The sequence below is a fragment of the Nipponia nippon genome, unplaced genomic scaffold (assembly GCF_047370975.1).
Source record: "Nipponia nippon isolate SJK-2023a ecotype South Korea unplaced genomic scaffold, ASM4737097v1 scaffold_5, whole genome shotgun sequence".
NCBI lineage: Eukaryota > Metazoa > Chordata > Aves > Pelecaniformes > Threskiornithidae > Nipponia > Nipponia nippon.
The window spans coordinates 68,910,389-68,923,553 of NW_028262369.1; the positions used below are offsets into that span (position 1 = coordinate 68,910,389).

Consider the following 13,165-nt stretch of genomic DNA (forward strand, 5'->3'; position numbering starts at 1 on the left):
TTTTTTCTCCAGTATTTTTATATGGCTAACATAAATGTTTCTTCAGTGTGAATATTTTGTATCTTCTTTTAGGGTTACTGAAAAAAAAAACCCTAAAACAACTGTTGTATTGTCGTGGTTTAATCCCAGCCAGCAACTAGGCACCACACAGCCGCTCACTCACTCCCCCCGGTGGGATGGGGAGAGAATCGGAAGAGTAAAAGTGAGAAAACTCATGGGCTGAGATAAAGTATTATGTATTATGACATATTTTTTACATCAAATTTAGATGGAAGCTCATGAAAAAAAGTTCAGTGGTATTTAGATCTGTCCCTCAATTAGCATTTGTGTTGAACATAATAAATGCCTTGGTAACCTTGACGGAAGTTCTGTTTTTTTTAATGTGGAATTATAAATATTATATATTGTGTGTGTATATATATAGAAAAATTTCACATCCTTTAAGTGGCAATTATGTCCTGTAGCTAGGCATTTGTTAGTAGCTAATGACTGCCTGGGGTAAGGCGGTTACCTCTTCTTTCCTGCTTAATTACTGACTGCCAACAGGTGCCAACACATTCATTAGGAAATTACTTTAGAAACCAGAGAGAAATGAAGTTTTCCACTTAGTCTTAATGCCTTTAAAGCCGATAGCTGTAATTTCGAATAGTTTTACATCTCCAGTGACTATCAGCTTGCCCAGCCCTACCCCTCCTATTTTTCATCTTTCTATATAGTCTCTCTCATCTGGCATGCCTGCTTTCCTATGCTGTTACCCTTGCTGCACTCCCCTTTACCCCGTCTTTCCACAGGTCTCCACGTGGATAATCTCATTGTTACTAAATACCACCTGAAGAATTGCGAAGGACAGCACCACGCTCGCTCTAGCCCTTCACGGCTGACCGTGACCTTTCCCGGGTGGCTCCTCTTCTCCGCCTCCCGTTGAGGCACCGCATCCGGGACGGCGCGGTACCTGGTGCCGGGGCCGCTGCGGCAGCGGGGCGCGGGAACCGGTCACCCCCGTCCGCCGGCAGCAGCCGTTCCGCAGGCAGCGGCGGCCCCGGCCCGGCCGCGCCGCGCCGCCAGGGGGCGGTGTTGGCTCTGCAACGGCGGGCGCCGCGCGCCGGCGGCCCTGAGGAGCCCGGGGGCTATGAGGGGCGCGGCCGGTGCCCCGGGCCGGCGGCCGTGAGGGGAGCGAGCTGAGGAGAGAAGGCGGCGGGGTCGCAGCCCCGCATGACTGGCCTTGGTCTGGGCTCATTTTCAAGCGACGGAGGGTCCCAACGTGAGTCTTTACCGTCCTTTGCGAGACCCCCCCTCACGCCTCGCACCCGCTCTGTTGGCCCGCCCTCAGCAACCGGGGCCCGAGCGCGGCGTTCCCCCTCACAACGCCGCCCCGGCAACTGGCGGCGGCAGCGCTCCCTCGCTCGACTCGGCAGCGTCTCTACCTCCCACCGGCCGCGCTCCTAACACCAGTGCCTCCGCACGAACGCCGCAGCTACGCGAGCTGCGGGTCTGAAGGGGAGCTAACCTCACCCCCCTTCCCTCACACGCTGTTTTCGCGCTGACACGGGCGCAGCCCAAACCTTCCTAAAACACGCGCGAGGGAAGTATTCACGCGGCTGTCCTAGCGCACACGCCCCACGAACAGACCGGACGGGACGGTCCCTCCGGCGCCTCTCTGCTCGGCGGTGCGGTGGGTGCGATGAGGTTTTACAGCTCCCTCCGCACGCAGTCAGTCACTCGCTCGCTCACTGACAGCTCTACCTGCCCCCCGGCCGCGCACCGCCCGGAACGCCCATCCAGCCGTCCCGCGGACACGCCCCTCACCAAGTCTATTGGACGTCGCGGCGCCCCCCGGGGGGCCGCCGCAGCGCTGAGTGGCCCGGCGACCCGTCCGTCAACTCCGCCTGTCAAAACACGCCCGGCTCCTGTCACAACAGAGCGGTGCCGCGGCGGCACTTCCTGCGCGCGCGCCGCCCGCACGGCGCTCCCCGCCGCCGCCGCGCCCGCTCCGCCGGGCGCACGGCACCGCCGCCCCCCCGCCCCGCGCCCTCCTCCCTCCCCGCGCCCTCCTCCCTCCCCGCTCCGCCGGCACCGCGGGGGCTGCGGGGTCTCGCGCGGGCACCCTCAGCTGCGGGGGTCGGGCATGGCTCCTCCGAGGAAAGTTGGCGCCGTGCCGTGAGGGGAGCGCCGCGGGTCGCCGTCCGTCCGTGCGTGCGCCGTGTCCGCCCTCCCCCCCCGCCCTCTCAGCGCCCCGGAGAAGTTGACACCGCTCGGCGGGGCGATGGCAGAGGCTGCCGGCGGCAGGGAGCAGCCGGCGGCGGGCCGTGCCCCTCCCGACGCCGCTCACCGTGCCGAGGAGGAGCCCGAGCCGCCTTCGCTGGACGCCCCGGCGGCGGCCGCGGGCAGGAGGCGGGGGCGCCGCAGCGGCGTCTCGGCCGTCGGTGCCGCCGAGCGCTTCCCCGGCGGCAGCCTGGGACCGGCGGCAGCGCCCGACACCGACGCCTGCCTGCTGGAGGCGGCCAAGGCCACCCCGCGGAGGAGCAGCATCATCAAGGTAAGGGCGGGAAGTTTCCGCGGGTCCCGCCGCCGCTCGGTTGCCCGGGCTGAAGCCGCCCCCCGGTGCGCCCCTGCCCGCGGGCCGGCAGGGAGGGAGCCGGGGCGGGCAGAGGTGAGGTGGGGTGCCCTCCCCGCACCGAAGAAGGGCGGTGGGGCTGCGGCGCGGCCTCCGCGCAGCCCCCCGCGGGAAGGCGCGTCCCCGGACCGAGGGGCTGCTGGAGGGGGTGCCCGCGGGGGGCCCGGCCGGTGGGTCGGCCCGGGGGAGCGGCCTCCGGAGCCGGTCTGTGGCGGGGTGCTGCTCCCGCCGCCGCTGAGAGGTGCCGGGGTCCCGCCCGCGCTCGTGCGGGCCCCGTGGATCTCGCGGCGGGGCAGCTTCCCACGGAGTTGTAAAGTTTTTGTGTAGCAGCTCGTATCTGTTCTTATTTAATATTTATGAAGCACCTGGAGGCAGAATAAATAGCTTCTACAGCGATGGTTTTCTTTGCTCTTGGGTAGCAAAATATGCAGTGTCACAAATTAACAGAAGGCGTGTTTGGAGGCTGAGTGTAGTACAGATTGCTATGGAGCAGCACCGTGTGTTTAACACCCTCTATGTGAAGTTAACAGGTCGGGCGTGATCTTAAAAGCCTCAGTCTTTGTTATAATCTGGTGAGGAAAATGGCCTTATGATTATGTTTATTTTTTTTTTTTCCTCCAGTTTAATTTTTAAGAATAAACTATGTGGTTTCGAATTAAATGGTGTCTCCTTGCGAGTACGTAGGCTGATCGCTAGTTTCTGGGGAGACGATGAATGAAGTCTCCTGGGCAAACTTAATTTAGCATATGGTCACACGTGATCCTCTTGTAGTGATTTGCACTTGGAAGGCATCGGGAGAACAGTGGAAAATCAGACTTCGCTTCTGTAAATGTGTGAAGGCACCGGGTAGAGCTGTAGCTGAAGGCAAGAAGCTAAGAGCACGTGCTTAGCTCTTAGAGCTTGGTATATCCATTCAAAGGAGGAATGGATAGACAAAATATTTGCTTTTTGCATTTTAAAGTTTTAACATTCAGAGGAGACCGAGGTAGTTAAGTGCAAAAGAGCCTCGAGGATTCTTGAAGTACCACCTTGAAATATTAACCCATTAAGTCCAACAAAGCATTGAAGTGTGGTTTTAGCCTTCTGAAGGCATCCACTGAATGTGATGGGAATGCTTCCAATCTGAAGTTACATAAATGCATAAATGCTTTACTAAATCAGGACCAAAGTTCTGTAAGTGTTGTTTGGGTATGGAAATGGTATTTTTGCTTGGAATTGTGTGAAGGTTTCAAAAATTGAAAATACGCAGTCTTGGATATAAATTAAAGAACATGTCATTGTTTTTGCAGACTATACCAGTTCTATGTGGTAGATATGTTTTAATGTCACAAATGGTAGATAAGTTTTAATGACTGGGTAGCATTTTCACTATACGTTGATATTTAGCAATACTGCTGAGAGTGATAACAAGCTGTCCTCCAGCTGGAGGGAATTTCTTGAGATACATCCTTGGATGGTGTTTATCAGCAGAGAGATTTCTGATAGAGATAAGAAAGTATTAATGGTGTTACATAAGGAGCTGGTAAGGCCTCATCTGAAACACTGGCTAAACTCAGCTTCCTGTGCTTAGGAATGGTGCATTCAAACTGGAGCAGGTGCAAAGAAGGATAACTAGGATGGGCTGATAAGGTCAATGGATTGAATACTGTATGAGGGAAAATTTTATTTCTAGGACAGCATTGCCCTTAGAACAAAGGATGCCTATGCATAGATCCAGTCTGGAAACTAGAAAATTATTCCAGTCACTGTAAGGGTCTGGAATGGTCTTATGATAGAAATGGAATGGAAAATACCATAATTCATGTTAAATTTAGTTGTTAAGCTGATGAATTAAGTTAGATAACATGGTTGTGTCTGATAGCAGGTATCTGAACTTGAGAATTTGCAGGCTGTGCATCTCTAAGGCATACTGTTGGGACCCCATACAGAGCATTATATTTATTTTCCCACAAGGTTGTCTTGGTGGTGTATAAAAGCATTTTGAATCACAGTTTTCCTTTGGCATTATATCAGTGAATAAGAAATACTTTTAACTTGTGATAGGAATTTAAATAATTTATTTGTCTGCATCGTTCAGCAATTTCTGATGTCCTAGGAAATGTTCATCAGGTATTGAATGCAAATTTTAGATGGGATTAAGATAAAAATCCCCAGCTTATTTTGCCTTTTCTGTTTTTTCAGGACTTTAAAGTGCAGGAGTTCTGTTTAAGCATTGTATGTTTTGCAGGGGAATTAATTTTGCAATGTTTTATTATTTTACTCTAAAAAGTCTATATGTTCATATAAATCCATAGTCAGAATAGTATTCTGTCACTTTCTTTAATCTGATCTTACCAGCTGAAAAAGGGGGTTCAAGAAAGCAAAGGAAGTGGTACAGTCAGGGCAAACTCTTATTCTGCAGGAGTTGGACACTCTTGCCCTGTTTTCCCATTTCTTTCCCAGTTATTTAAAGGCTTACTTTAAGCATGAGTGGTCTTGCTGAATTAGGCAGAAAGTTAAAATTCTGTAGATTTAGGTGATCAAAGTATACTTTTAACAGCATCTTTCCCCAGCTGTCTTTTAGAACTCTGCAAGTTTCAAGGTTAGCATCTGAGAGCACAATTCCAATGGAAGCCAGACTTGCTTATATTGGAGTTTTTTGGCACCCACAGTGTAACTGTGAAGTATAAAGGACTGAACAGGGACTTGCTTTGAAAACCTTTCCTGCAGCAAATTACATGCGGCATATAGTGCAAGTAAAATATGAACCCTTTTAGATAATCTTCAGTGCATTCATGTGCTCTATATTTGGCTTCAGAAACAAGAGAACTCATTTATGTAAAAAGAACAAAATGTAGCTGGAATATTTTTATTCCCATTTTGCTTTGCTAATGTTCACAGCATTGTAGATTGAGGTAAATGTGAAATAGCATTAATGAGAAATAGTTGTAGCTGCTCTTGTGCTTTAGAAAATTTCCCTAATGCATGTGCAGTAGTTGTTTTTGGTTTGGTTTTTTTTTTTTTTTTTTTTTAATGCAAGGAAGAGGTAAAGGTCTTTCTACAGAACTGGAACAAGAGAGGTTTTTTGCCATGAGGAGCCTGAAGTCAGCAGAGTATAATGGTTGGGAGACAACATGAGAGAAAGAGCGAGAGATCACAGAACTTGACCCGCTTTTGAAGAAGCCTAAAGACGCACCATGCATTGGCTAAATTATTTGCCAAGTGTTTCCCATTTTTTTTTTATTTTCCTGTGAATAATCCAGGGCCAATTGTTTGCAAATAAAATGTTAATTGCAACCAGGTGAGGAGAACGGAAGACAGTGCTCGAAGAACTGGATTTGTTCTTTCTTTACATGTAATGGTTTGCAAGCCTTCCTGGGTGGTGTCATAAACAGAGTTGACTGATGTTGTTTTCCTTCTGGCATGCTCCTTCTGACGTTGCCACGTACAGGCATTTTAATAAACGGGTAGGAGGGCTGTGTAATTTGTTACGTAATGCCTACTGCAATATTTTGTAACTTTTTACCAAAATATTTCCCTGTCATTTCTTATCAGGCTTGTCTCTCCGCTTTGTTTGCATGCAATACAAACTTTTGGGACCATGTGGTTTTTGTTTGTTTGGTTGGTTTTTTTTTTTTCCCCTGGATCTTCGTGTCAAGATACTGTAGCAGATAATGCAGCTCTGCATTATGTTAGTAACGGCAGACTATGCCCATGAAGTGAACTTGAAGTAGGAACTGCAGAGTCAGACTTTAACTTCAATCACAGTAGAGCTATGAGACCTTTCACTGAAGTTCTTCCAAAGACTATTTGCTTCTGTCTCATGCACAGATTTTTTTTTTTTCTTTAAAAGCCAGCTGAGTTGTCCTTGCCTGTCATATACTACTAGTCTAAGAACTGCAAGGATTAGGGTTTTGCTATTGAATTCTTCAGTGGAAGTATATCAAGATAGCCAGCTGTCTTGTTTCAAGAAGTTGTATTTATCCTAGTGATGTTTTTAGCTTTAAAAAAAACAACAACCCTACAATAAAAAAGAATGAGGCTTAGTTTCTTTCAGCTTGTGTTCTGAAGTGTGGTGACAGAAGTTAAGTGTTTTAAATACATGATACATCTGTCTATGCAACATGACTATTTAAGAGTTTTTTCAGAAGACAGCGGAGTTTTTCAGGACTGTAATGATTCTCCAGTAACTCTTACTTAGCTTTTTGCTGTGTAAGCTTACATTTAGATAGTTGCTACTTAATAATCTAAAAGTATGACTATGTAAGATTCGTTAAAGCTGATTAATTAGTTGATAGCCCAATGGTGATTTTACCACAGCTGCAGTCTTTGGCATATTCATAAGTACCCTAGAAAAAGAGGAAAATATTTAGGTAGAGAATACATTAAAGAATACAGTAGAGCCTAAAAAGGTCTAGAGAAGGGCAAGAATGACATGCCTAGCCATGGAAAGACTGCCACAAAATGAGAAATTCATTAGATTGGTCTGGAAAAAGGTAGCTGGCAGGTGATATTTTAATGTATGTAAATTCCCAAACATTGTGGAGAGAGAAACGGGGAACTGATATTCACTCTCTTTCACAGAATGTGAAGTAGGGGAAACCCAGTGATAGTTACATAGCAGCAGGTTTAAAATAAATGAAAGTATTTTCTGATGCAGCATGTGATTAAATCATGCACTTAACAGCCACAGAAAGCTGTGGCAGTCAGAAATGTAAATGGATTCAAGCAGGTTCAAAATGAGAAATTGATGGAGGAGAGCTTCACAATGCACCAAAAGCATCTGGCTTAAAAAGTCCCTAAACTACAAGCGGTTGAACACTGGGAAGCTATAGCAGAGGATTGATCACTTTGTACTTTCCTGCTTCTTATGTGTCTCCCCATGCATGTGCTCCTGTAGCTGGGATACCAGCCTAGACTGACCTTTATCTAACCCGGTATCTATTTGTTAAGAATAACTTAAATACACTGTTAAGAGATGCAGAAGACTGTTTTCCATTATTGCTAGTGTAAAAATTTCAGAAAGAATCTTCTTTGTTAATTAGTTATTTAGAATTAATTCTATTTTTTTTGCCAGCTTTACAGAAGAGAAGCATTTTGGAGATATTTTTTGGATTGCTGCAGCATAGCTGTTTGTGGTCTTTATAATATTTTCATAACATTGCACCTGTATTCCATACACCACTGTTTTTTCATAAGCATCTACTTAAGACAGGTTTGAACAGAACTTGCGCTGGTTATAGACCTGCTTTTGTCAAATGAATTATATCCAGTAGTTAGTATCACTGAAGATGGACAGTTTTTCTATGGAACCGTTGCATTTATCACTAAGATACTTTCTCATGGAGGGCAGTAGGCATTTCAGACTGGGGTTTAACCCCCACCTCTTCCCTGAAAATAAAGCAACATTGGTAGGTCCAGTATGGCTGTGCCTAAGATGACAACATTGTAGGGAGAAGGATTTAGGTCTTGTGGAATTTTTTGTGTCAAGCTATCAATAATAATTATCTGTAGCAATGCAGACTACAATCCACCAAAGACTTAATGGGATTCAGGTGCAGGATTTGGGCATATGGGTCCCATGAAGCTGTCCTGAAGGCTCACCTAGCTTCTTATGCCTTTCAGCGTTCTAAGTTTTGCCAGAAATGTTTCTTGCAGAGATCTTATTTCTTGTGCAGGCCTGGAGTCACTTACACTTGCTGCTGAGCATTTTAATATGTACCTTGTGCCCAAGTCAATCTATGAATAATAGGTGAAGGTTTCTTTCCATTCAATTTCTTGTCATTTTTCATGTTTAATTTAGACTTTGTTTCAGATGGTTGGATTTGCCACAAAAGACGATAATTCTGATTTCCAGCAATCTTTGCACTCAAGTAAAAAGTTATTTAAGTTAACTTCTGCTCAAGGAGAACTTGGGGCCTGGCTAAAAGTCTCTTAAAAATCAATGAGAGCCTTTACACTGAGCTGTGTAAACTTCAGTTAGTACTTCCAAAAAAACCAAACCCCAACAATCTACATCCAGGGCAAACTGCTTCTGTTAAAGTTGATGGCAAATTTGTCTGTTATGCTGACTGCTAACTCTGGAGTAGTTTTCTTGTCAATCAGTTCCATATAGCCCATAATGTAACACATGACTAGTGATCTCATTAAACATGTGGGTAGAGATGGATAATAGCATTGTGTTTGTGGTGTCTTTCCATACAGGATCATGATAGTCAAGATTATTTGAATGTCTTCCACTGAAATTACCTAAAGGTGACCTTTTTCAAACTAGTGGGACAATGTCCTTTCTGTAGGATACCAGCAAGTCCGGCAATCTGCAGACACAAGTTCTGGCAGGTCTTTTCAGGAAGTCGTTTGATAGGTTTTCTAGGTAAGAGGTAGGAGCTGTTATGGTCAGGAATAAGAGATGAAGTTAGTGATACTGGTTAATTTGTTTTTAAAGTATGTATGTTATATGCACAAAGACTACTGTGCAGAAGTACATAAATAACAATTAAAAATAATGTTCTGATGGAGTAATGGCGCTGGTGGGTAGAGCAGCGGCGGAGGAATGCTTTCTACTCTTTTCCAAATATGTTAAACAGCTGTTAATAAAACTAAGTTTTCATATCTGTGCAGAGATGCAAATCCAGTTTCTTATGATAATATTTTATTCATTTTGTAGCTCCACTGAGATCAAGTCCATCTGTAACAAAAATGTTTTATTTGAGTTAATGGTATTTTTTTTTTTTTCTCCTGTCCTTCCCCACAGTAGATGTGAAAATTCAGGCAGTTACTGTAGAACCAGTAATGTATCCTCTGTGGTGAAACATTTAGCTGATCGTGCTCACAAACCTAATCAGCATATTTTTTTCTTTCCAGGATGCACCTGGTAGGTGGTAATTTTTGGTAATACCTTGGTGATTTTTCTAAGAAATGTGGAATGATGATTAATATAACTTTTTATTACACATGCATTCTAGCTTATTTTTTTTCTTTCAGCCAATAAGACTTGGAGGTTTTGACATGCATGACAGTTTAGGAACTACTCAGACTTGATTAAAAAGTTAATTTCTGCAAAAGGCGAAATGCCTTTACCAAATACTAACAAGTTCTGAAGACTGATATCTTTGTATGTATTGGTGTGGAAGTGTATTTACAGTCAAAGCCTTGTTCTTAAATCTTCCTGTATCATAAACATTTTTGGTTTTGAAGCCTATGTATGTAGAATATGGTCTTCTGGGGGAATCTTTTTATGTCAGAAATTCACAGTTTTAGTGATTATTGAGCCCCTTCCTGAAACGTGTTTAAATTACTGAGATTATTGTAATAACTTCATTTAGTCATGGTTCATTGTTAACCCCTGTATTTATTAAGTTGAAAGTCTTCGACCATTAAGACTGTGTACAGGCCCTAATTTAAATAATTAACTGGAATCAAACTGAGATAAAATATTCCTGTTCCAGAGCCACTTACATCAACAAAATTAGTCTTGGGATTATTTCGGGCAGTATGTGTCAGGTAATGTTATTGTGACAGGCCTATTTAAGGGTGCATCGAAGTCTAAAAGGTAACTGACACCAAAGTATTACTACTTTGCTACTGTACTGAGAGGATTTTAAAAAATATTCTAGATGTAAATGTATACCGTGAAGGTTTGATTCTCCTCCGGAGTTGCATGCTCAGGGGAGTACTAACACTCACACCGTGTCTTGAATAATCCTAGCAAAAACAGCTACAGAAAACATTCTTTATATTCATACTGGTTATCCCCCAGAGGTTCTCCATCCTGCTAGATCTCATCCCTCCTAGTTGACCTGTGTCATGCTGCTTTAGTACTTCTTCAAGGGGCAAAAGGAGCCCATCTTTGCTTCCCAGTACCTTGTTCAGAGATTCATACAAAGTAGAAAGTAGTTTGAGTACTGCAAAGTCGTCATGTATTGATTTGCATGGGTGTAAGCGACTACAGAAGAAGCAGGGTGGTGGATAATTAGGACTCCAAAAATCATTATTCTTTACTGGAAGTTTGTTTTGGTAACTTGGGTACAACTTCTGAATGGGCAATAAGAATCTCTGGTATCTATTCAGTCTGACTCTGGCTACTTAATTACATACCTTTCAAATAAGTCTAGAATCAGATAAAGTATAGTGCTCATGGTTTATTATTTTATGGACCCCAAGTCTGTCAAGCTATGCTGAGCAGCGATCCTCCCAGCATAATTTGGATCTATTTACCTGCATTGAATTATAGGTAGGCATAGCATGTTTTTGATTCCTTAGACAGTTTTGATGGATTGCGAATCTGTTTTGATTGTAAGCTACAAAAATTTTTTATCTTATTTAGCTCTTTCAGATAGTTTGGGGGGAAAACGCAACAAAAAAAGGAGATGCTCAAATAAAAGGCAGGGTGCATTTGTGGGTTGAGAGGCCTGTTGCTTATGCAAACATGGCTGTATCCATCTTCCTTTTGCGTATGCTCGTGTACCTTTCTCTCTGTTTTGTGTTGATGCATCTCCCAGAAAGTGTATCTGCTTAAAAAAACCAAACAAACCAAAACCAAAAGAACCAACCTAACAAAAACTTCTGCTAGGAGTATTGATGAAAAGATCCCAAGAATTTAAGAAATTCTGTAACATTGGATCTACTGCAAAGTCAATATATTTTGAGGGGTATGTGTGCTGTAGAGACCGCATGAGAATGTTAGCTCTACCATGTTTGCAAGAAAAAGGAAGTAAATAGCAATAGGAAGTATAACTCTTCAATCATGAATCAGATGCTAGTGCTCAAGTAACCGGGAAAGCCATGGAGCAGAGCACGGTGAAAGCATGTCTAGAAGCTCAAGTGAATTTCAGAAAATTGAATTATGCATAATCCAAACGCTGCTGGGAGGGGAGGCTGTCACAGGGAGCAGGCAAGGCTGAAATAAAACTGGGGAGCCTGGCTGGGAGCTTGGGCGGTGGAGTCAGCCAAGAGTGCACAAGCGAGGTAGGGACAAGGCGAAGGGCAGTAAGCAGGACTCGAGTAAGAGCTTCGAGCACAGCCACGGGGATCCCATTTGCAGACCCAGTGCTGAGCTTCCCCGTAGGGAAAGTTGCGCAGGGCAGAAAAATAACAGTTTGTTGCCTGAGCTCCGTTGTTCTGGTATAGTGGTCTCTTGGGCATGTACGAAGCTACAGGTATGTGACTATTTAAGGGGAGTGGCAGCTGAATGATGTAAAGTTTTGGGGTAGAGTGGGGGGGCCTGCAAGAAGGCACAAGGTAGCTGCCAGGAGGCCAAAGGGTCTTTTTTTGTCACAAGCACTTACGGCAGCTCTGGTGGAGGGAACAAGAGGAGGATGAGCGAGGGCTGCCTTGGTCCTGCTCTTGCCAGCTCACTGGCTGAATCTAATTCCTTGCATCCCTCTCTTCCTGGGTGAACCTTGCCACCCATTCTGCGGCAACTCCAAAGCCATTTGGGCATCTCCCATTAAGCTTTCCACACCCCCATAGCATTTAGGCAAGTTTTACCATTGTAAGTTAATATCACAGTGGTGTTTTAATTTCGTTTTTGTCCTCAGGATAATTTTTTGAGAGTAGAGATATTCTTGGTGGATTCTGTCAGTTTTAGCCTACTGTTGCTATTTTTATAAAAGAATAAAAGGCATCATGTTTTACTTAACATTAGATTTTTCTGTTAAGACCCTTGCAAAATACAGTATAGGCAACTCTCATTGTAAATGTAGATGAGTTCTGGGTTCTTGCATTAAATTTTTTTATAAGCTGTACTTTTGTTTGGAAGAACCATGCAATTTGATTTTTTTTGTTGTTGTTGTTCTTTCAATTTAATTTTATAACAATTTTCATAAATATCTGATATATCTATCTGATATAGTCAGTCTTAAGTTGTGTTTGCTCAACTAAAGTGACTGCTGATCTCCAAGTCAGAGCTATCAGGAGAGAGCACTGTGAATGAATTACTGTAAGATCTCCTTTCTTTTTCCAAATGAGATTATGTAGGAGCTTATTAAATTAATTTAAGAAATGTAATAGTTTAATAGAAGTATTATATTCCATTGGAGTATGACACACCTCCAGGCTACCTCATATAAATACTATAATAAAAAATTCTGTGAGCACTGGCTAAAAAATAGACGTTGGAATTCATTAAACGTATGAAAAAAGACTTTCTGCAAATGTTCTGTGTTCTGTGGTAGATGGAGCCCAGTCGCGGAGAGTGCCTGGAAGCTGCACAGCCTTCAGTGGGAACGTGGTGCGTGAGGTCTGCCGGGGCCGGCCTCGCTCTGTGGGTAACACCCGAGTCTTGGCGCTGCGGTAAACACAGATTTGTTCTGGGAAACATGTATGGATGTATCCTGAAGGAAGTCTCGTCTTCTAGTGTTACATAAAATTGGTTGTACTTGCGTATGATTTGGAAATGCAAGTCATATATAGCTTGTGAATTTTTTTCTCAGAGTGTTATGATTCACAGTGGCAGTTGCTCCCTAAAGCAATGCAGATTTTGAGTATAAACATAGTTTTTGCAGTCTCTGAAACCAGTGGCAATTTTCCCATTGCCATCAATGGAGGAAGGATTGGGTTGAACACAAATAC

General features: G+C 44.3%; 1 protein-coding gene across 2 annotated transcripts in view; it reads left to right on the forward strand.

The window, feature by feature from the left end:
• Positions 1 to 2,029: 2,029 nt before the first annotated feature.
• The window catches only part of PLCL1 (phospholipase C like 1 (inactive)), a 207,031-nt gene continuing 195,895 nt past the window's right edge, over positions 2,030 to 13,165 (forward strand). For both annotated transcript variants that reach the window (XM_087733640.1, XM_087733641.1), the window contains exon 1: positions 2,030 to 2,536. In XM_087733640.1, coding sequence (XP_087589766.1) covers positions 2,264 to 2,536 — 273 coding nt within the window. In that variant the 5' untranslated portion in view covers positions 2,030 to 2,263. The remainder of the gene's footprint in view (positions 2,537 to 13,165) is intronic.